The 25,592-nt window shown below is 36.3% G+C and overlaps 1 protein-coding gene across 18 annotated transcripts in view; it reads right to left on the bottom strand.

The window, feature by feature from the left end:
• mycbp2 (MYC binding protein 2) overlaps positions 1–25,592 on the bottom strand; it is a 110,619-nt gene that overhangs the window by 83,707 nt on the left and 1,320 nt on the right. For all 18 annotated transcript variants that reach the window (XM_084122564.1, XM_084122561.1, XM_084122562.1 and 15 more), the window contains exons 2-3: positions 20,829–20,904; positions 4,523–4,738 (exon numbers count right to left, since the gene is read on the bottom strand). In XM_084122564.1, the coding sequence (XP_083978690.1) occupies positions 4,523–4,738; positions 20,829–20,904 (292 nt within the window). The remainder of the gene's footprint in view (positions 1–4,522; positions 4,739–20,828; positions 20,905–25,592) is intronic.

The raw sequence follows: 25,592 nt of genomic DNA on the forward strand, positions 1-25,592 counted from the left end.
ATTCCTTACACACAGGCGCAGAACGCACGTGCTAGTTTGCAGTCGGCTGTAGTCTGTGCTGTATTCAGCTTTTTGGTCCAGGCGCAGCCGACGCGAGGCGACAACACTATCGGTTTCCGTCACAGTCAACTGTCCCAGGCTTGAAACATAACCGACTGTTTACGTGAATACTCACAAGACTGGCATTTTGACATTATTTTGTGCGGATTTGACTGTTTAAGCCCAATAAGCAGCGAATAATAACTCAATTTAGTACTGAGAGACGGATTTATGTGCACGCATTTTGGGTGTGAGTACAAAATTTGCGGGAATGTGTAAAATAATGCACAATACGCGTAATCCCACAACGAAATTCAAGCCCTGTAACAGCAACAATATTCATCCGAAGCAAATGAAGCCAATGAGTGAGGGGAGACGGGTTTGTGTGTCAACACTACATTGCACTTAGTTATTTTGAAAACTATATATATTATGTATAAAATTCAACCCGCCAAAGTGGCCATTAGGAGTAACTGTAACACCACTGCTGAAATACACCCACATTTGACAGGTGTTAATGTCAAGCCCTGACCACTAGTATTTTTACTTCTATAAGTCCATCATGCTCACTCTGTAGGAACATTAGGTCAAGTAATACTGATTCCAGCAAAAATAAAAAGAAATTATCATGTGGATTATTCAGTATAAAACCATCATCACGCAACAGAAAAGGCCATATCTGAATTCTGGAAAAGTCTATTACTAAAGCAACAATGTTGTGCCGTGAAGAGCATATGTGGTTTACTTTGACTGAAAAATAATAAACAACTGGTTGTCCATGTGTTTTTTGTTAAACTGACTTTTAATACAGTGTTGCCGTTTCACCTAATGGCAGGGTTTTTCCTGCATAGAGAATTATGAGGCGGCCACCTCCGTCAAATTTCGTGCCGCCTCCGGCTCTCGACAAAACTCGGACAGACAGTCACATGGTCAGATACACTTTTTCCACCATGATGGTTCTGTTGCTGTTACCGCTTGTGTCCATTCTCAAACTGTATAGTGCTGCGCGGATAATCCGCGGGTCGGGCGGGCCGAGTAATACAAATATTCCATTCCAATTAATCGAGGGTGGATGACAGATAAATCATTATAATGTGTGCAATGAACGTGTGTGACTCTTTTACTTTCGTTTTCAACAACGTAATTCTCTTCAGGGAAAACCAATCAAGGAAAACATATCAGGGCTCGAGTAACGCTTATCAGGGACCATAGACTGTGTCCGGGACACGTGTGGGGTTTTTTTTCTTTTTTTGAAGGGAAAAGTGAGAGAGAATTGTAGGCCTACTACTCGCCCAACCGGACAAATGCCCCGATTAAAACAATTTTTAATATAAAAATAAAAAAAATAACTAGGGAATCACCGAAAACGTGAGGATTATTCTGTTTTATTTAATTTAATGTAAGTGGCGATTGATAGCCTATAGTTGATAATAATATAGTCCTACCTAATGTACTGACGGTAACAATGTTGCGCTGCTGAGGCTCGCACAGTTATTTATAACATATTATAGTTAAGAAACAATATATAGCCTAGGCTACACACGACCAGAGAGCTGTTTTCCTGAATGCCATCAAGATTGAAACCTTGACGGATTTCATAACAGTTCAATAAACAAATAGTTAAAATTAAGTCACTTACATTTTAGACGCAATGACTGTTTTTGTTCTGTTTCAGCAGCGAAAATAGTTCCAAACAAAGATCACAGCAGAACCATCGCGCATCTCACAGCAACACTTGTTGCATCACTGAATGATTCGCCGTTTTGAACGAATCGGTTGAGTCACAGATTCAATTACCCATTCATAAACTGCCTCATTCTGAATAAATCAGCCGTTTGAACGAATCGTTTGAATGAATGACTCAATGACTCGCTCATTAAGACGGTCGCCTGCCGCCTCCTACTGGCGGTTTAGTTTCATAAAGTATCATTCTTTTCAACATTCCTTATTTGTATATTCAAAAATATTTAAAATAATCAAATTTAATACAGTTATAATTTTTCAATGTAAATTATTTAATTTGATTGGTAAAAGCCTAGTGTCTTATTATTTTAATTGAATATATTGATCAAATTTAAGAATTAAATTAATAAATTAAATGCCCTTTATAAAGGTACAAAAAAATATTCTGAGTGTTTTCAAACAGTGATGTAATTAAACATTGACAATTTAAGTTTGAAGGGAGTAAAGCCTCTGTTTAGGCTATTAAGGAAATGTAATTTTGCCAAAAGAAGAACTTTTATATTAAATAAATGTTCATTTTAAATCAGCCTACTTCAGTGTGATATGTTACCATATTGTGATGATCAAATGCAGATATCTAAATCAAAGAATATGGACGGTTTACGGGTGGATTATTTATTTTTAACAGTGGATTCGGGTGGCTCAAAGTGCACCAGATTAATGAATTTATCTTTAAAATGTACAAAATTTTCTTCTGGGGGGGCATGCCCACGGACCCCCCTAGAGGTACCAAGCTCCACCAACAACAAAAAAAGTGGGAAACACATTAGGCTATATGATGATCTACAAAAAATACACATTTAATTATCTTATTATTAAAATACATTTTTAGGATTTTGCCACCTCCGCCTCATTTTGAGCCAGGAAAAACCCTGTAATGGGTTTATGGGAGAACCAGCATGTAGAACATTCCTCTTTTATCTAAAAATGTGGTTAAGATATGGATCTTGCTGTTTAGCATATCTTCAGAGATCGTATTGCAGCTGTGAACATCTACCAGTATATTTTAATGAAGGGAGCTTTTTTTTGGAAACAGTTTGTTTCTAAAAGTGCTTCCTTATTGTTATAAGACACTATGTTGGGCTATCATAGCAAAAGGCCTGCACTGGTTCATCTTTCAAGGTCATCATCTAAAAAAGGAATTTGTGCTTTGTCCTAGGACATCTGAGAGAAATAAATAAAAAAATGATCCCGTGTAGCGTCTCTCAAGGTTTGGATATTAAATAAGCCCTCCAATCTAAACTCTATAAATAAAATACCTGTCCTTTAATAAATACAGAAATGTGTTAGTGAATCACAACACCCTGACAATTTGCACATCTTAAAATAACAGGCATCAGGATGTCACACAATAGAATGTTTAACATAGTCTTGGGTCCAATCTGAATATTAATTTCTAGATCCTGAAACTAGCTCCTTGAGTTTTTGCCAACAACTCAAATCTTTGTCAAAAGACTGCAGGGCTTGTGAGACTTTAATCAGAGTGATAACTGACTAGTTGTTCATTTGATAATCTGTAGTTAAAGACAGACGTTCACAGATTTTTGTGGTATGATGATTTAAAACATGATTTTTTGTAGTGCAGCATTTTGTTTATTATATAGTAAGGGCCATGTTTTTAGTAAAAAGTGCTAAGAATTGTCAATGGAATCATTAAAAAAAAAAACGAAACGTTACTTAAAAATGTAATTGAATTCCTTGATATTCCCATCCCTAAGCACATTTCCTTCTAGCCTAAGCATGAGATCTTTGAAGTGGAGACTGGAATTAATCAGCCACCCATCCACATATGGCTGTGATGTGAAACGGGGAGCAAGAAACATGAAGAGAAAAAAAAACCCAGTTGTTTAAAGAAACAAATGACAGCTACAGTGATACAAATTATTCTGTGGTTAAGTAAATACTACAGAAAAAGCTTTCTACAAGCTTGAATTAAGTAATCAATATAGAAATGACATTTGTGTTTTTACATGTTTTTTTTTTAATTAAAGCTTGAACTTATAAGTTTAATTTTATTTGTAATTGTTTAGTTTTACAATGATTCTTTAAGTTATAAAATTATGTAAAACCTACTCAACTTGCTGATATTAGTGTTCCCATCATGCATTAAAATATACTTGAAAGAGTATTGCATAGTAAACTTCAAAATGAGTAAGTAGAAATTACTCAAACTCTAACTGGCCAAGTTAAATTTACATATTCTCTTTGTTAGTCAGTTGCTTTTGCAGCACAGAAATACGGGTATATATTAATATATTGAGGGCGGGTCAAAGGTAAGCAGCAAAATGATGCTGTCTGCTAACACTATTGCTATTTCTAATGTACTCCATGTGACTGTGCTACTTCCGACAACAGAACCAATGGACTGGAAATTTTACTTTGGCGTTTCCAGTAGTAGAAAGCCTCGAGCTGTTGCAGCGTGGCAAGATGTCGCTGCGACATTGTCATACCCAGTATAGACACAGTGTAAGATACGTTGCAAAATTAAGAAAATCATTTCTAGTGTAAAAGGGAAAAAAAGCCTAGACTAATCTAATTTGATGCTAAAGTTTTGATCACAACCACCAAAGAATCTCAAATATTTAGAACACAGCAGTTTATTCTTATGATATATCACTGCAGTTATCATAAAAAGAAACAAAAAGGCATAAACTGTGCAACAAAAAATAGGCTTAATCATGAACGATAGAACTAAACCACATGATTGGGCTTCGTATATGCATTGATGTCATTCACCGACCTTCGGCAGTTTGACGGCGGGTTCGCGATACTCCTCCTCTTCCTCACTGTCTGAGTCGCCGCTCTGCACAGAGCTCCGGGAGGCCAGGGCCAAAACAGCTTCCTTCTGCTGCCAGTCCAGCACGCTGTGCCGTACATTACAGTAGACGTTGAACGCAGAGGGGTTGCTGTGGAGTTTGATGTCAGGCACTGGAAAGGCCCCATCCAGAGTTTCTGTCTGTCAGACGATAAAAATACATAAAGAATTAGGAGCGATACATAAGAGGAGGGAGAAATGTTGTGAGACAGTAGTTTATGATGCATGTAGTACTACAGGCCTTGGGGAACACAGATATTATATTACTTATATATCTAAAATATTTAATATGACGATATGACTGAGTTGGCACGCTTCAGATGAGTGCACACACACAATCTTCTCACAGCGCACGCGAGTTCTCATTCACGTCTTCTGGCTCTTAAATGTTTAAATTGGCAAGGCTTAAATGAGTTTAGTTTAAACAGAGCAACATGGTCTCACCTGCACTCGTGCGCTATTAACACCCGGGGGATGAACAGCGTAAATGACTGGTCATATTCATTCGTCATTTTATCATCGCTGTTGTAATGTATTGGGAATGTGAAACCCATCATCAGAAACATGCATTAGCAGAACTTTGTCTGTCTGTCTGTCTTACACGTTGTTATTTTCAATAAACCATATTATAGATGCGTTGTCAGATTTAAGAACCGTGAGCCCAGCCATGGGTGGAAAATGGTACGGTCCGATTTTTTTACCGAGAACCGTAACACTCAACACTTCTATTGAAAATGCAGTAAAAAAAACAATACACACACATTCTCTAACCTCACATAAATATTGTTTTAGTGTGTCAATTTGTTGCAGAAAATGTAATTTTCTCTTCAAATAGTGAATAACAACACACCTGTTTCTTCATTGCTATCACTTGTAAATAACGCAAAGCAGTTCTGATCACTCATAATCACATGGATACATCAACCGTATTATAAACAATACAGCAAAACTGTACAGCATATACCATCATATTATCCATCCCTATAATACAGCTAACATTTTTGTCTCATTCATCAATGCATCCCCTGATAGGCTTAACTCATAAATTTGTCTTCATTTTTGTCTATCTGCCAATAACAAAGGATGATGTAATGCAGAGAAGGTCATTCATTTTTAGGCGAACACCACAAAGAAATCTACCCCCCTGTGTTTGGCCAATGACATCAGACATCTGAAGTCAGTAGGAAGCCACACATCTATGAGCCATGCCTAGTACCCCAATACAGTTCCAAGGGCTGTGTGATTAATCGTAATTCATTTTTCAATTTCGATTTTGGCTTCCAACTATTATAAAAACAACATAATCGATGCAAAACTATTATTGTGCCACTACCATTCCGTCCCGCGCAGTGAGTGCATCTTCCTTTCCTTCACAGCGGTGCACTTTTGTTCCTCACTAAAAGCCCAAGCTTGACACCCAAATGTAAAGTGTTGTAAAATGCAGTCTACTGTGCGTGCTTGTAATTAAACAGTGTTGTTAAAAGCGTATTAAGCCGCGAAAAGAGATAGTGGCGAATAAGCAAAGTATACTGTGAGCATAATAAATCTGCTGCAGTCGTTATTGTTAATCGAACAACAAAAGACAAAGATAAAATCACTCATTGCTCTTGAATGAATAAATTGTAGTTTTTATAAGGATTAGTATATATTTAATGTACAGCAGTGTTATTTTACATTTGATCACTTTATTTAATTTTTGTTGTAGGCTATTACTTAGCTGAATACCACTGTTAGTACATCTTCCTGATTTTTTTTTTTTTTAAGTTTATTTAATTTGTATTTTTGTTCTGTTATATTTTTTCTGTTGTGTTTGTAATTTAGGCTAGTTTATTTGTTCTTATTGTATTGCTAACTGTTTACTGTTTTGAGGACTTTTACTTACATTATTTAACCTAGTATTAGTTTTTGCTGAAGTCTTGATAATTGTGAAATTTCAGACATTTAAAATTACTCATATCACGAAATAAGACTGATCATATCACCTACCAATAATATTGTTAAATAATCGTGATTTCAATATTGAGCAAAATAATCGTGATTAGGATTTTTACCATAATCGAGCAGCCCTAACACTTCCTGTGATTTGCTATCAGTGTTGCAAAGCAAGAACAGCATGGTTGAGGTGTTACCCCACTAGAGTCTCTGCTTCTGAAATCTTGTCCTCATAAGTCACAGGTGTATCACACTCGCTGGCTGAGAATGGAGGAGGACTGACAGAATACCGGACTGCCTCTGACTTTGCTCTCCACTACAACGTCCCGAATTTGCAATGCCCTACTTTGGCAGTAAATGAATGTGAAGCTCACTGAAGTAAATCATGTTGGCCCATAGTTTAAATGAGAAAAAGATTTACATCAATTCAGTAAACACAGACTGTTCTGCCTCCTCTTTCTTATTGTATTAGTCATTTAGGTATAGAGAAGACCCAGAAAAAACAACAATTCAAAATATATAATTGAAGCCAGTTTCCTGCACCACATTACAGCGATGAAGCAAATATACAGTGACAAAATGGAGCAAAATAAAGACAAGATAACATGGTCTTTCTATTGAGTTGTCCTTGACAGCAAACAGCAAATGAGTTTGTTCATTTAATATATAACAATCAGGGCTCGACAGTGTGAGCGTTTCACTCGCATTTTATGAAATTGAAGGTTATAATATGTAAAAATTGAAGCAACCTCATTTTTAAGGGTAACATTTTACAAAGCCAAAACTATTAGCCTAAAATTTGTTGCTATTTATTTTTAATCAAACAATTTTATGCAAACGTGTAAACTGCACATCAGGCAGTTTTTGCATTAACTTCTAAATCTAATTAGGCTATTAATGAATATTGTGTCTAGTTCAGTGGTTTTCAAACTGTGGGTCGCGACCCACTTGTGGGTCACACAGTGAGAAAAGGTGGGTCGCACAAAGGAACTTAGCTGCAGCTAAATTTACGTTACGATGAGTGAAACAAAACCAGTCCGATTAATGACCAAACGACTCTTAAGTGAGTTTTAGCGCCCGCCAAAGTGATTTTTTGTTCCGCCAAAGTCTTATTTGATCGTTGAGTAATGTAGATAAACTGCTGCGCTTGTGACAGAGCCACAGTGCATGTTTAACTGAAAGAACGAGCAGAGAGCCCCGGTCTCTCTCTCTTCGGAGCCAGGTGAAAGTGTAAACAAGACTTCACCGTCTCCAAACTAAGCGCTGTCTTGTTTCATGACCAAAGTTTCATGTGGAGCATTCGGAGATTTTTTTTTCCTTAATTACCGCTGGGTGTGAATTGTGCTAAATAAGTTGCCTTATCTTCTCTGAAAAGCGTCCCAGACATTCAGCTGACATAAAACAACACTTTAATTAAACGAAAAAAACTATCCAGTGATGAAATGTTTTCTGTGTTGACACAAATCTTGGATGTCCATGTCCTTCTGCTGGGATAATCACACAACGCACAAACGTCCAATTCGCAAACTAATGACTCCTTTGAACGATTCATTTTAATGAATGGTTAAAACAACTGATCTTTCCAACAGTGAACTCAGGAGACGTCTGAATAGCACTTTACAATAAGGTTCTATTTATTACATAAATTACATAAAAAGTACAGTTTGCTTACTCAAGCTTAAGCTTTCAAATAAATAAAACCCCTTGTTTTTTTCGAAAAGCATATGACTACATTTTTCCACACAGTGTGATCAAGAATCGATAAGAGAATCGTTAAAGAATCGGATCGATAATCAGAATCGTCAGTGGCATTATTATTATTGATAAAAATATCATTTCCCATCCCTATGTGAAGACGGTAAAATTATAATCAAACATTAAAGAACATACATGTTTTTTAAAGTTTTTTTAAGAGTTAAAAGTTTAAAATATTTTGCTAACATGAGGTCTTGTCACTGTCAGTCTTTTTACATCAGTGCAAAACTAGGGTACGCAGAATAAGACCACTATTCATCAGCATGCATTGATTAATCCCATGGCATGTAGCAAAAAAAAAAAATGTGCGACCAAATCATGCTGGTGCGACCAACTGAGAAAGTTGGTAGCACCAGTGCAAGTGGGTCTTGAGATTGATTATACTTGTCTAGGTGGGTCCTAGAATGAAAAAGTTTGGGAACAGTTTGTTTATGGTCTAGAACCCTGGTCTAGTTTACAGTAATATTTTTTATATTTTTTTACCATTAAAGATAAAAAACTAAATATTATTACAATTTAAAATAACTTTTTTATTTGAATGTTTTAAAATATTTATTCCTGTGATGCAAAGCTGTTTTTATTCCAATTCGTTGTTGAAATATAATAATTTACACAGTGGCTGTCATTTTCATGGCAGATATTTTAAACATACATTCAAAAATTAAGACCACTACTTATGTAAAATACAATGAATATATAGGTGAATGTAGTGCATATATTTAGCAAAAGAGTTAATTTCTCATGTTTCAGTAAGTTGTACAGTATCTCTCAACATGCCTTCAGATGTTCATTCATGTTTATTAGGAAGAGATGATCGTGTTCACTCGTTGCTGCTTAAACTGAGGCGCCTATATAGTGATCTGTAAAGCCACATTAAAGTGCATCAAAATGGCATTTATTGTTTGAATTTGTAATAAAAATGGACAAAACTTGTTGAAAATTACAGTTTCTTGTCAAAAGTAACAAAACGCAGAGCTTATTGCGATTATTGGTGGTGGTTAATAGTGGTTAGGCTACAACGCTGTATTCATTTTGAACGCATAAGACACGAAAATTAGCGGGACAAATACGTGTACCGCTAAACCTCTAATTACGGTACTATTTAATCAAATGTCAGGAAGAAAAATATATATTTTTGTATTCGCTATGGTGTTCATCACAGCACCAAAAACTTAAAGACTTAAAGATTTAAGGATGCTTATTTTCAAACTAAAACATTTAGATATTTTAATCTGGACTACAACATGCCCTAGATATTGATTGAATATGTTCTGATTTTTTATTGTTCAGTCACACTTTACAATAAGGCTCCATTATTTAATGGTGAAAAACACTTCTAAAGCATTTATTAATCTTAGTTCATTTAATTTCAAAATTGAACAACACTTTATTCAAATAAAAAATTGTAACAATTTTTTAATGGATCTGAGCTAAAATTAACTAACAGTTTTATTTTCTAAACTAACTTTAACATAGAATTAGAACTTTTGTGACAAATGTAGCTATTGCTCATTTTTAATCGGTTAATGCATTGACTAACGTTAACTAATAAGACCTTATTGTAAAGTGTTACCTATTGTTCTTTATAATTCTTTTGCAATTTATTCTGTTTGAAACATTTGTTTACTTTATACATTGTGTTTTGCTTTATTGTATTTAAATGTTCAGTTCTTTTAGTTAAAAGAACTGAACATTTAAGTTAAGAAAATAAAGTTAAGAAAAAGTTATTAAAACTGTTATAGTACGAAAACACTTTTTTGCAACTTACTTCAATATCGTGATAATACCGTATACCGTGAGAAAAGCTTCAGCAATTATCGCAACATGAAATTTGATACCGTCACATGCCTAGTAGTGTATTGCGGTTTTTAAGTTTGGTTTGAATATCGTTACACCACTAATGTTAACCACAGGTAAAACCATGTATTGCACCTCACCGCCATGGTAAAGAGAACTATACTGTTTCTATGGTATTTGTAAGAAAAAAACGTAGCCTAAAGACATTTAGTACAATACAAATCACAAAAACTGCTATAGCCCTTAGTATCAAAAAATACTGTAAATATATTACATTACTCAGTTAATACATTTAATGTCTACATTAATAATATAATAATATTCAATATGAATATCCCACATTTCTGCCACAATACCATGGTTAAAGTTTGTGTTACTAAAGTAAATCCATGGTAATGGGTTGTGGATTGAAAAGCCTTCTAACTGGACTGTTGTGGCTTAAAGTTTCGCCTGTTTTCTGAGTCAGTGTTGTTGAGAACATCAGCGCCATTTTATCTGACTTGGTTTAAATCTTGATTTGTATGAACACCGAACTCGAACGCTTTTCACTGGATCTCACAGTGATCCTGTTAGTCTCACAGTTGTTAGTAGTCATGTGATTAACCCTCTGAGGTCGGCAAACGCGCGGGCGTGTTTTGCTGGATTTTCTCCACATTGTAGCACTATAAACTTAAATTACTCCGTCATTTATGGTCATACAGAAAAAAGAAATATAAAAAAAGAATCTGTGATATTTCTACTTACAATCAAATCAAAACATTGTGCTTTTGTAAAATAAAGAAAATAAACAGGGTGTGCGTTCTGCCTCTCCGTCGCGGTGAACTTTTTTTTCTTGAGCAGGTCTATAAACTGAAACAAAACTCAGCGAATACTTGTCACACATTTATACCTTTATAAACATTTAAGTGTGTACTTTTAAATGATCGGATTGAAACTGAAAACAAATATTCTCTGTTTAAGTAATTTGTATAAAATCAACAAGATGTCCAGCTTCTCAAACGCTTCCTAATTATTTTTAATTTACCACGCCCACTCGCGCAAAAGAGATTCACATGCAAATCTCCACATGGAACGCGATCGAGCTCATTAGGCCTACCTCAAAAACAAAACACTTCACAAGTCTCTGCTTTTAGATGCGCCTGAGCTTACATTGGATTTACATCAGAAGAAGAAGAACGCGATTTGAAGACAAGAAAGATGTAAGGTAAGAAATTCTTACATATTAGTTTGCTATTGTTGCATAAATTTCACATTGCAGTTGAACTGTTGCTAGATATATGGTGAATATTATAATATTTAGACCCGTGTTTACTGTTACTGTGTTTGTGGATATCTGCTCAAACGTAGATATGTATATGGTAACCATAATGTTTTATATTTGAGCGCGATCGCGTTTGAATGTATCATATTTTGGATCGTGATCGTGTTTGAATGTATCATATTTTGGATCGCGATCGCGTTTGAAAAGCAAACGGCTTCATGTTTTTACTATTATCTCATTTCATATCATCATAACGAATGGAAACATTTGAAGTAACATGATAATCAATCTATTTTTCTCTAGCTTAGTTGTTACTGAAATCTTTTGGAAGATTTATACTGCTATAGGTTATTGTTATTATTATTTTATCCAGCACTGCGCATAGCTTATGCCTACAAGGCACAACAAACCTGGTGTTCATTATATTATATATTGTTGGAAACATTTGTGTGTGTGTGTGTGTATTCTGTGAATTTTAAAAAGCAATTTTAACCAGAAAAATCTAAAATTTATTCCCAAAATCGTGCAGGCCTTTCTCTTGATATCAGTATGTTCACTTTTTTTTTTTCAGGGCCCAGATGCCACTGAGGACTTCAACATTCACATGAGTCTCTGTACATGAACATGGTAAAGTGAAAATCAAACACCTTGGAAATGAAAGGTATGTTTTTAGGAATGGCACAAAGGTCTCTGTCTTTGGATCATTGTTTTCAATTAGAGATGCACCGATTGATCGGCTGGTGACCGGAATTGGCCGATTTTCACGTGATCGGCCGTGACCGGTTACCGGCCGGTCAGTCTGACAAATGCCGATTTTATGCCGGTCAAATGCACTCGGGCGCCGCATGATTAACATTGCGCAACATCAGCATCACACGTGCACACGGAACACACATGTAGAAAACCTCGTGAATTACGTCCGTTCAGACCGCAAGCGCGTATTTTTTTCGGCGTGCATGTTAATCAATAAGTGCATTCACAATGGGAGCAGGAGCAGCACGTGAGCGTCAAGCAGGAGCGTCGCGAGCAGTGAAGCGCGTGTTTCGGCGCCGAGTCTATTTGCTGCACTGCTCACACTCAATTAAAGGGAAAGCACACTTTGATGGACAAAATAGCCTAAATAGGGTTTCACAAAAAAGTGCCCAAAATGCACAGAATTTGCGTGTTTTAACAAGAACTGGAGTAGGCTATGCCAGAAAAGAAAACGAAGACTAGTATTTATAGAAAATGTACCCAATTTTAAACTTGTTTTATTATTCAGTTTGTACAAGTGATTGCAATAGGCCTGTGTGTGTGTGCTTTAAGAAATATCTTTATACTGCAAGGCTATATTATTTTTATTTTTTATTTATATATTATTTTATTGCCATTCCCTGTTTTCATACAGACGTTTAGTTTGCTAAATACATATATAAAAAAAATAATTGGATATTGAATGTGAAAAGGAAATGGTTCTTCCATAACACTGCACTTTAGATGTGTGTGAACTATGCACATAGTAAAATGTTCTATTAAAGAAAAGATATAAAATAAATATTTGTGTGTGCTGTAAAGTGGTTAGAAAAAATGAAATCAGAATCAGCTAAAATCGGTATCGGCAGGTCAAACTTAATGAAAAATCGGAAATCGGAATTGGCCCAGAAAATTGTAATCGGTGCATCTCTATTTTCAATAAGTGCTTTTTTGGAATTTGTTGTGTATCTTTGGACTATGTTGTGTTGTAAATAAATCCAAACAATTTAAAAGCCATTCTTTTTTAAATCTCCTCATTTACAGTATTGTGCAAGGTTGCTCAGAATGACAGGGCCTGATAGCTCCTAATAGGGCCGTTAGGGGAGGGTCTTTGTCTTTCTCAGGTGTGAAAAGCTTACATATTAATGACCTCCGCATAAAGCTTTTTCACACAAAACACGTCGTAAAATTTTTAAATCAATATATTGTCTTATCTGAATGAGCAGTCGGGGTGATTTTCACATAGTTTTAGAGCAAATATTCTAGGCTACGTGATACAATTTTCAAAAGTCTTGTGAAGAAATAATCAGTATGGGTTTCATGGCCTTATTTCAGTGAGATTTTTTTTTTTGTATTTTCACAAACCACGCATAAATGTCATTATCTCAAAACTACAAACTTTTACATACATGCTGCTGATATATTATCGTAGCAGAGTTTGTGCTGAATACAGTGTAATTAGACTTTAGCCATGAAAATGTCACAAGTAACAGAAATAACCAGAAATGTCAGAGCATGTCAGAACACCTCCAGGGCCCAGAAAACAGCTCAGACCTCAGAGGGTTAAGACGATCATAAAGTAAATGCATTCGCTGAAGCTCGCACTGAAGTATGTTTTGATGGTGCGGTTCAAAAATGGCACAGCAGCTCTGTTTCGTTACGCTCTTGGAGCGTTTGATATGTGTGTGTGTATTTATACATATATATATTCATGTAAAGACATCCTGTCACCTGTTACGCTTATGACTGAAAATTGCAATAAAAGACACTCGCCTCAGAAAGCAGCCCTGAGAACTAGCGACAGAAGTACTGTGCTCACCAAAGTGGACTTCTGTTGTTTTCCCCCCAGACTCCAATGCCATTTGTTCATTCAATAACAATGCAATCAGCCACATACTGAGCAAGTTACCAAGGGACATAAGCACTTGGAAGAATAACCTTTAACAAAACCATAATTGAGCAATGTAAGGAAAGGAGACAATACAGAATATAGACCTAATGGCCAAAGAACAGACAATAAAGTATACAAGCATGAAACGGGAGGGGATGTTTCAAATGACCACATCAGTTGTGGTTAACTGCTACCTCAAGAAAGACAATGAATGTACTTTGAACAGCATAAGGAGTTTCCATTTTACATCCAAGACATCGTTTTGGTGGACAAACTTTACCATTTCTTCACACTCAATACCAAAACAGATTCATAAATTGATTCTACACTCAATGACCAGAAATAAGCATGCCATTCATAAGGTGCAGCTCTGTAACACTTTAGCACCAAACCTAATACACCCGTTCTTCATTAGACAGCTGGTATGAAGAAGATTTTATCCATTTTTTTCTGCGGCAAATTTGATTGATACTACAATGCTTCTATGTCAGTAAAGGGGGTGACAATTATGAATCTTGCTGTGGTGATATCAATCATAGGTTGATCATAGCAACATTTGGTGACTTTCAGCTGTACCAAGAGGCAAACCATGGCGCAAGAACTTAGCTAAATAAAACACAGAGGGGCCTGAATGTTGTATTTAGAATGTGAAAAGCCAGTTGTCTGTTCAAAGGTACATGAGTCATACTGTATACAATTTACCCACAAGTCCCACCACTGTTGCCCTGAAAGGTCAAGAGCTGAATAATATCGGCTTCAAGGAAACGGTGGCGAAATGAGAATAGCTAGTTTTAAGATCACCCTTGCAAGTATAAATGTTACAAACTAAGTTTCATTATAAGTTAGGGATGTAGGGCTGTAACGATTCCTCGATTAAAATGGAGTACCCGACTGAGTACCTGAATTACAATTTAAACGTGTCGAGTAACCAGCAAAATACCGGAAGTGGCACATTCCAAGGACGAGAATCCATGAACTGCATTATTAGATCGTTTTCTAAGGCTGCACTATGTAGGCCTATTAAATGTAAAAACCATACTATAGCATAGTGCTATAGTGACTTCACAAAGGCTGCGATTCAATTAAATAAATATATGCTCTGCGTGTTTTATATATATGCACTTTAATTATTTATCAGAGCGGCTCTGTTCACAGTAAATGCTGCTCCACGTTGAACTGTTATCATTTACATGCATAGAGCTCAAACTCCATCTCTGCATATGCTAAGTTTGGGTTGCTTATAACGTTCATCTGGGAAAGCAATTTGTGCCATTTCATCAGATTTGTAACGTAAATTATTTACAAACCTACGCCAACACAGGAGAATAAATCTATGCGTTTCTAAATATGCAAACTGTTCATCGCGATTTCAAAACAAAAGTTTAAACCCCTCGCTCGTGTTTTAATATCCACATATTCTTATTCAAGAAAAAACTGTGGATGTAGCATTTTTATCGTAAAAAAAGTGGCCAAATATTTAAGATTAAGTTAACATTTGAATTAAATGTCATTTGGCCAATATTAAATAAGGATTTGACCTACTGTAAAGTGGGACAACAATAACACCAGGCTCTTGGCGCCCTATGCAGGCATTTGTAATAATACGTAATAGGGATGAACCGATACCACTTTTTCCATAACGAGTCTGATATTGATACTTTCTTCTTTTTTTTATTTTATTTAACAAAACAAAAGGTTACAAGTATAGTAGGTGAACATAAGAAAAAAGAAAGGTAAAAGGGGACACATACAAACATGCACACATACAAATATACAGTACATATGTATGTATACACATATAGACATAAAAAGGACATTAGGATAAGTTGCATGGTTACACTGTTACAAAATGCATTTAAAGAAAACCAACATGTTTCTATTTCATATTTTGTGATAGTTGTAGAGTATTGGAATGCAATGAGGAATCAGGCATCTATGTAGTGAAGGAATAGAGACCAGCCCTGGTTGAAGATATCGAGTTTAGATTTTACAGATGCTGCAAGTTTTTCCATATTGCAATGTGTTGTTAAGAGACTGAGCCAAAAGTAACCTGTATTCTCACAGGAACTAATCCTTTTATTGTTAATAAAACAACAAAAAACAAAGAGAAAATCACTCACTACTCTTGATTAAGAACTTTAAAAGTAGCTTTAATAAGAATCAATGTATAATTTATACAGTGATGTCTATGTAGTATTTTATTTTTATATTTGTTCATTTAATTGCCGTCTTGAATGCTACTGTTAAATACACATATTGTAGCTGAAAAACTACTGTTTATTTCATTTGTATTTTATGTTGTGTAGCCTATTTTTATTTGCGCCACTTTGGCCTAATTGTCTGCCATTCTTTTTTTATTTCATATTTTGTAACCTTGTAAGGCTTTGTTTGAAAGAGAATCGTGATAAAACATGAAAGAGTTTTTCAAACTCTTTCATTGTTTTTCAACATGAAAGAGAATCGTGATAAAATCGTGATTTTCCTGGAAAAAATTGTGATGTGATATTTTTGCCATATCGCCCACCCCTAGCTGTGACTATATTTAGTTTAATATACCACTAAATAGATACATTTACTTCATAGACAGTCTTCTCTTTTATCCCCAATGAAGGTAGGGCTGCAACAACTAAAATCAATTATGAGCATCTGAACACTGTGCTCGTAAACCAGACAGTCACAACGCTTTATAGTTGTGAATAACCCATTTCTATGGACAAAACACACATGGAAAATCACTGAGGATGCAGAGTGAATGCTCTGGGAAAGGTACATTATCCAAGTTGTCCTAAAACATGAGAATGCTTTATATTTATAAGCGCTTCAAACAATAAGCCCTGTCGTGTTAATGCCTCTGACACGTGTTTTCCTCAGCGCACAACTTACATTTTATAGTTATATCCTTATCTGAAAATGTTAGAAAGTTCCGTGAGCATTCCAATTTTGCACATACTGACAACAAGCGAGTCTTGTTAAACTTCAATGACTTCGATGAACGAGCGTCGGTGCGCGCATGCGCGTCAAACAGACGGAGCGCAGTATAGAATAGGACAGCTAGGAAACAAAAACAAATAAATGCAAGTTTGTTATAATAAAGCATTTGTTCTACCAAAAATGCAATGGTACGATGTCATACCTGCCTGTCTACCTGCGCAGACATCACACGTTATCAACACATTTCATGCTATAAATACAGCAGCCAACTTTTACAGTTCCTCCTGAACTACAACAACAAGCTTATGCTCCGTTCACGCCATAACTACTGTAATTTGTAAAAGATGGAAACCAGTGACGTTTTACTCAAGAGTGTTTTGTGACTGGAACTTATGCATTTCAATGGCAACACTATCAATGGCGAAATGAACCTGCAGCAGTCAGGTGGTACAGGTCAGTGCTCTTTAAGTTGTTTATGTTCATTATTATTGTAATGTTATGTGCTTTGAGACATGAGGTAGTTTAACACCGTCTCTCATCTTGTGGCACTTTGCAGATTCAGCTGTGCAGATTCAGGTGTTTTGAAGAAGCTGTGGCTTTTGGAGACGCTCTGAAGTGAGGCTGGTATCTCATGCTTTCAAAGCTAACGTGCTATTGCTGGCCATGTTGACTAGGGCTGTGCTCAGAATATCGATACAACGATACGTCGTCAAGAATTCCTGACGATGCGCGTATCGATACAGCAGCTGCCGTATCGATACTGTTGTGCTTATGTAGCCAATTCAGGGCTCGAATTTCGGCGCGGGTATTGCACATAATTTTAATCATTCCTGCACTTTAGCATGTAGATTGTATGAGTAAATTAATCCACACAGACTATACAATCAGATCAGTCATTTTAAAACTTTCTGTGAGACGCAATTTCACAAAGAGCGCGAATACTTTCGCCTGGCTCCGCAGCACGAGTCTCCGCTGCCTGCACGCGCACCTCCCCAAACGGACGAGGCGTTTATACTCGACGCGCTCACAAACAGCTCGCGAGTAACAAAAGTTATTTTTCGCGGATTATATCACTTTAACAAACAAAAACACGCAAAATTATGTCAAACATTTCGGTCTTGTTGAGTATCCTCTAAACACAGTCGGTTATGTCTTCAGCATAAAACGCATGATGGGTAGGGATGGGACGAAATATCGTTTGACAAAATATCGCGATACAAAACGTGACGAAACGCATCGAGGTCGAAAAAAATGGATCGCGAAATAAAGATAGATGGCACTGCTGCATGATTTGCGTAGTATATAAATAATTTAGTGTATTATATGTGTGTGTATGTATATGGGGCAGACATACAGTCTATGGTGGCAGGCTGGCAGCACCATCTGCTGATCAAGCAGGGTAAAACTAAATGAAAAAAAAAATTATATCCGGGGAACGGTGCGGTACGTCGTCACGTCAAGACAGCGCATGTTGCAACAACAACACTGCAGTCTACAGCAAGCTAACAAATATTAGCATTAGCACCAACTGCCTTGCCCCCAAACAGCCGACCATGGAGTCAAATGAGGTCGAAATTGAGGACGCTCCGCCTGGATACAAGTCATATGTCTGGCAGTATTTTGGCTTTCTCATTAAAAAAGACAAAGACGGCAATAGAGTAACTGACAAGACTAAGACTGTGTGTAAGCTATGCCATGCTGTCATTCCGTACACCACATCCAACACATCAAACATGAACAAATAAGTTGTACAAAAATAAATAAGTTGTTGTTATACAGTAATATTTTTTTTTTTTTTTTTTGATATCGTATCGTGACGTATCGTATCGTGACCCTGGCATATCGAGGTGCATCGTATCGTGAGTTTAAGTGTATCGTCCCATCCCTAATGATGGGACAGTGAATGAAATCAGGATCCGTGCACTAACGTTAGCTCTTAAAGGGACAGAAGCCATATGTGTCTGTCATTAAAATTGTTGTCAAAACAACAAAAGATAGTTTTAATTTGAAGAATTTGGATTAATAGCCTATGTATTTAATTTAGTCAGGACTAAAATACTACCCAGTGTTATTTTGCATTTGATTACTTTATTCAGTTTCTATTTCTGAATACTTGCCTAATTGCCTTGCCTTGCCTTGCCTTGCCTAGACCTATTCCAAATTCCAAATTGATCCATATCGTGATACGTATAGTATCGTGGCTTTAGTATCGTGATGCGTATCGTATCGTGACATTGTTGGTGATACACAGCCCTAATGTTGACAATTGCCTACCCCACCCTTAACTGATGAAATAATTATTATTATTTATTTAACACCATATACAGTGAAAAAGTGAAATCTTCTGAGACCGTTTTCATACTGTGAAAATCTTATACCGTTACAACCCTAGTGGCACCTAAAAAATATTTTTTTCCCTCATAGACCTTATGTAGCCCCGCCCCTTTTCAGCACTGCGCTCGTTGTCTTTTGTCTTCCGGTCTGTATTTTCACAGCGATCTTGCGTATTTATGAACGAACGGCTCGTTTAAAATCTTCCCGGTCTACTGACATTTGTCAAGACATCTGCTTTAAACATTACAATCCTCATGATAACTTTTGTCAACTTTACTATAAGTAAATCCACATCACCAGCTAATTACTCCTCGACAGCGATGCCTTTGAAATACACAGAGCGACCGCAAAAACAAAAGTTCAAAGACAATATTCTAAAGACGAATGCGCGCTTGATTCTCTGCCGCATAAGGTCAATAGGAGCCAATTTTCTGGAGCCCTGTATTGAGATTTTCATTTTTTGGCTGGATCGCCCAGTCTTAGTCATCAGTAGCACAAAGCTGTCTGGGATTGTGTAATATCACTGATAAGGAATGGAGTCGAAGCAGAAGGGCAGTAAACTCATGAATTCATATCCTGATCCATCAAACAAAGCAAACTGAAGTGCTTGAACACTGACAGACACATCAGCAGTATGTCTTGAAGCAGAGCCTTCCCTGCTGGAGGAACTCCACCCATCTGTTTATAAGCAAACAAAGGCACGGAGCTCGTTTTAAGGTGGCTGTGGCAGAGAAGGAGAAATATAAATGAGATTTTGACCCAGCAGGGTTTTAGGGTGGAGGATTATTACAGCATATTCCCCTCTCCACTATCTACAATCACATTATTCTCTCTTACCGCTGCCTGTGAAGCACTCACATCCACTAGGGAAAACAGAGTGCCTGGGAAAGGATATCCAAACACAATCAGGCATTAACCCCCACACATGCTTTGGGGAATGGGAAGACAATACACAATATGCAATACGGGACATTTTGGGTCTCTGCCTATTTTCTGAGCGCTGGTTAACACTGTAGACATAGCGAGACAAACCCGGCTGCCAGACACACCATAGGTGCTCATTGCAGGAGATGGAGGAAGCTGTTGCCATGGAAACGTGCAACACATGGGTCGCCATGCAACAGCCAATCGTGACCTCGCCACTCCCGCATTCTCCACCATGTGTGAGTGTTTACTGGTATCTTCTCAAATGTGATGACTAAAAGCATGAAAATATGCATGTATAAATATGTATTCATATGTGCTGTATTGTGATCGGTGTCAAAACTACTATTATAAATAAAAAAAGATCTTAAGAATTCCACCAAAATGGCCACATTTGTTAACAGAATCATTGTTATCTGATGTTAAAGATGCTATATTGATGAGAAAGAAGTTTACAGTTTTTGAGATGACAAATCATTATGCATTATGAGAGACTAAAGATAAAATACAGACAGATCCAGCAGAAGTCTATGGAAGCATTTGTCTATATGTGAATATGGAAATTATGCTACCAAAAAATGTCTTTTAAACCATGTAACTTTAGTGTCTGATTGAATCAGCAAATGTGTAGCAATGAATCTTACAGTACTCAAAAGACGGATTCTCAATCTTACCTTTGTTCTTGTTTTCACTTTTGATTTGACTTTTTGCCGCCTTTTTAGTTTCTTCTTGCTCAAAGCTTTCTTTCCCCTGGAAAATATTGGCACATGTTAGATCTGGGTTTGCAGTGTCAACTATCAATAATAAAATTATTACAAAGGTCTATCTAGATGATAACAGTTTGTTTAAAGGTCTACTCACACCAATTCACATTCAATTCAAATTTATTTGTATAGCGCTTTTCACAATACATATTGTTTCAAAGCAGCTTTACAGAAAATGCATGTGTCTATATTACAATTTAGAGTGATCTGTTATCAGAGGTGTCTAAGTAATGTATTTCAGAAATGTACTAATATACAAATCATGCAGTTAGCAAACAATGTATTAATTTAAGGAAGAAACAATGAGCTCAAAGTAATTATTACAAGTTGTGAACATAATGATTACAACATATGGAAAATGTAGCATTTGGTGCATGTTGATTTACAGTTGGCACACCAAGAACAATAATAACGATAAAGATGTTTTAAAATCATTCTGTAAAAAAGTATCATTCCACACCACAACTACAAGAGATAACGGCACAGAAAAACAATATCGTTGGAGCCACTTTCCAGCTGATGAAAGATAAAAACATTTACAGCCAATCAGAATCTGTCCTGCTGCACGAGAGCACGAGAATATAAATCAGCAGACGACAAAACTGCAGAGCACACTTATAATAAACAGAATGTTTGAATGTATCAGACATGTGATCAGCAAATTATTATAAGCGACTCTGTGAATCAAAACTGAAAATGAAACTTTACTCTAAATCATGCAGCGTCAGAGCACATGAAGACGATGCAAAAATCTCTAAGTCTGTCTGACATTTTTCTTTTAAATGAGGATTTTCATGTTTTTAATTTGACTTTTATCAGTGACATTTTTGAAAATAAGGCATTTCAATAATTGACTAATAACCTTTTCATTGCCATTTAAGTGAAATTACTGAACCTAAACATAGGAGCCTGATAAAAATGCTCATTTAAAAGAAAAATGTCAGATGGACAGAGGTTTTTGCATCTGAAGTCTACATATATTCATAATTACATCCCTATCCATTGCGATTTGAACGCACTAAGCCATATGACATTGACATTCTCACAACATTGTCAAAATTCATCAAGTTAACGGGCAACTGGCCAGTAACACAGTTTCAATGCTGATTTTTACTCGCATTTGCCGCTTTGAACCCTGGCTAAGGGCGTCCCGCAGACGACACCGTGAGCTTGTGCAACGCTGTCAGAAGCACTCTGTGCATAAAATACATGTAGGCTATTAGAAAACGTTACATTTTGCAGTTTTAGTAATTGTTTAAGGCTATTTCGTGATATCAGTCATCACACAGTAACCACCCCCCAACCAACCATTTTTGTCTCATATTAACACAGTTCACGTGGGTCTTACTTTTAAGGTTGAAAAATAGAGAAATCATATCTCTGAGTATGAACCAGACAATCCGTTTGAGGCTGACACTACTAACCTATTTGTCAGGTTTTCAGTTTTCAATATCAATTCAATATACTAGTAAAAAGGTCCAGAGGTATCACAGATATCTTAACAGGTCAGCATATGTAGCGGTGTGTCATCCCTGTAATAACATGCATTTTTAATAAGCATGGATTGTAAGAGCAAAAATATACTATTTCAAGGACCCAGTTCAAAAAAATGGGTTGCTGGCATATTAACAAACACCTTTGCAATAAAACAAAAGTTGGTCTTTTTTGCCTTTGTTTGAATGTGCTTTAACTCTGTAAAATGACACTGTTTGTCTAACAAGAGAACTTGCAAATAGTCTAACTCTAAATCAGTGGTTCTCAACTGGTATGGCCATAAAACCCACATTTACACGTTCATTAAGCTAAGACCCAAATTTTTAGGCATTTGAATAAAGCAAATTCATTTCCAATGGTTGACAGTTGACACACACACACACACACACACACACACACACAAGTACTGTCCCACTTTATTTAGCATACACAAATTAAAAGAATATCACTAATAGTGATGAATAAACAGTATAAGGTAATGCAATTAAAGTCCCAAACTTGTTTTTGTTAATACAATTAAGTTATTAAGTTTTTATGAGCCCCCACAGTCATTAAAAGTATAAAAAAATAACAAAGTGAAAATAGTGAACACACAATAACATGAACTGTTAAAGGCACAATATGTAACTTTTTTGCTTTAAAAATAGCAAAAATCACTATATCTATGTTATATTTTTTTTTTTTGTTGTTTACTTACATTATCCCGACTGTTTCCAACAACTTTCAAACCAGGAGAAATTTTTATTTAATTCGAAGACACGGCACGTTTCTTTATTTCCGTTTTGTCGCCGTCAATGGCGTCATATCCGCGTTCTCCCTGGTTTCCGCTCGTGCTGCCATGGTAACCAGAGCTATGAACCAGAGCCCTCTGATAGTAACCAAGACGACAGACGTGGACCACTGTAGTTCGCAATATCTATCTGCATGCTGTTGTTGTTTCGTTCAAACATTATGGACCATGGCAAGCAGACTTTGGATAAAAAAGGAGAACTAAAACGAGAATCAATATCAGCACGGTGTTTTCGAGATGCCGAGAGCTCCCATAGACAGTATATAAACGAGAGCTCCACGTCCGAGACTTCGACCGCTCCTACATGTACTTTATTAAACAGGTGAGCACATTTACATAAAACTAATCAATGTTATATAGTTCAACAATGATAAAATGTCAGTATATGATCTGTATGTTATTCTCATGTTGATCTAGCTTACTGCTAGTCTCATACAGACAAACTAACACATAAATTTCAACACATTCAAATGCAGTTTAGTGTGCTAGTGTAATGTTAGACCAAGTGAAACAGCGCTGCGTTACCTCACAAGTTTAATTTGTCTAATAAACTGACCTGTGAGTAGTAATTCTGCATTTGCGTGTAGTTCGGTAGAATGAAATGTCCATATTCCTTTTATATCCGCGGGACTCGCGTCGCATGTGGAGCTGATAGCTGTCTCTCAGCAATCCCGAACTGCTTCATATCATAGTCATGATAAAAACATTGATGTATTCAGTCACCCATAAACATTATTAGATCGGTCGGCTTGACGTTGACGACAAGATCCATAATTCTTAGCAAATGTTGCGTCATCAAACTACGCCTTTGTTATTGTAAATAGGTTAGCGACCCCTAGTGGAGAAAAAATTCCATACTGTACGTTTAATAAAACATATGGACAGTAATCCTGATGAATAGATTGAACATCATACCGGCATTCAAATCCTTCCCAGGCGACACACGACATACCAGTAACGTGATTTATTGGTACTTTTTGATCATTTCATGACTTAATTGACAACGTAATTACGACGTTACATGCTCATAATTTGATTTTCTCTTTTATAGTTAACTTCACTATAAAGAGCATATTGAATTATAAGCATGTACAAAAAAAATTCTGTAGCGAATTCTTTCAAGTAACGAAAATAATATTAGAATATTATATGACACTGACATGTAGCCTAAAAACATCTCATCTGGCAGTGGATACTGAATTAGGACAAACCATTTTTGTCTTTACTTAAACTGCATCTGACAGAAGAGTCAACAGCTTCACACGTCAAAATAAAAGTCTCGCATCAGAAAAACACATAGAATTATGATTTTTGTTGTTATTTCTTGGGCTGCACACCAACAGTTGAGAAACATTGGTCTAGTGGCAAATCCTTCACAGCGACGGCAACAGCGGGCGATCATAGTTTCATTTTTAACAAGAGAGCGATCTGAATCTGCTATTATGTACAACCTTATGTAGGAATTGTGTTGAAGCTAGAGCTCGTGTATGGCAGTAAACAATGGGAAAACAAAACAGTAGCTGATTATATGCAGTGAAAAGTGAAAGCACAGAGGCTGCTTGTGATGAAGAGCTTGAAGGTTGGGAGGGGCGTTCAAGGGTTCAGCGCAATTTGCATTGACGCTAGTGGTGTCATAAGTGGATGGTGCAAGTGTACACTACTAAACCACTTGTAAAAGGACTATTAAACCTCAAAGAAAAATTTGCATAAACAAGGCAGTAACAATATTCATGATCCTTTTTTTCTTAATCTCACATATCTTTGTTGACCTCTGGTCATTCAGCGCTTATTACTTTTGACTCTTGAATTGTATGTGTAGGCTAAACCTTAATTAATGTTAATTTTGAACCCTTTTTTGTAAACTTTAAATACATAAAAGCAATTTAGTACATAAAAAATAAACAATGAGTTTGATTTATTGAATATCTTTAATATGCAACTAAAATAAATCAAATTCTACTGTTATATTTGCTAAAGAGTTCAATATAATAGTAGAGTAGGGATGTGAAGGTTTTATGGTAAAACGGAATGTCATTTTTACTTTGTCGTCTATTTAGATTTTTTTGCTAACTGTGAAACTGCGTATGAACTATGGACAAAGTAAAAGTATAAATATGAGCAGAAACAATAATGATGTGTACAGGGAGATCAATTATAAGAGACTGGGTAGAGCACGTCAGAGAGTGTGTGTGTGTGTGTGTGTGTGTGCGCTTCTCGCTACAGCAGGGTGACGTCAGGCAAAACAGAACCCAGCCCTTCGCATAAACGAGACACGGCTAACGATAGAGCTCTCATGCGATATAATTAATGTCGTTCAATAAGTCACATTATGAAAATGAAGTGGCTGGATATTAACAATAATAACCTTAAACTTGCAATTCAGTGAAGAA

The sequence above is a fragment of the Abramis brama genome (genome assembly GCF_963993115.1).
Source record: "Abramis brama genome assembly, chromosome: 8".
NCBI lineage: Eukaryota > Metazoa > Chordata > Actinopteri > Cypriniformes > Leuciscidae > Abramis > Abramis brama.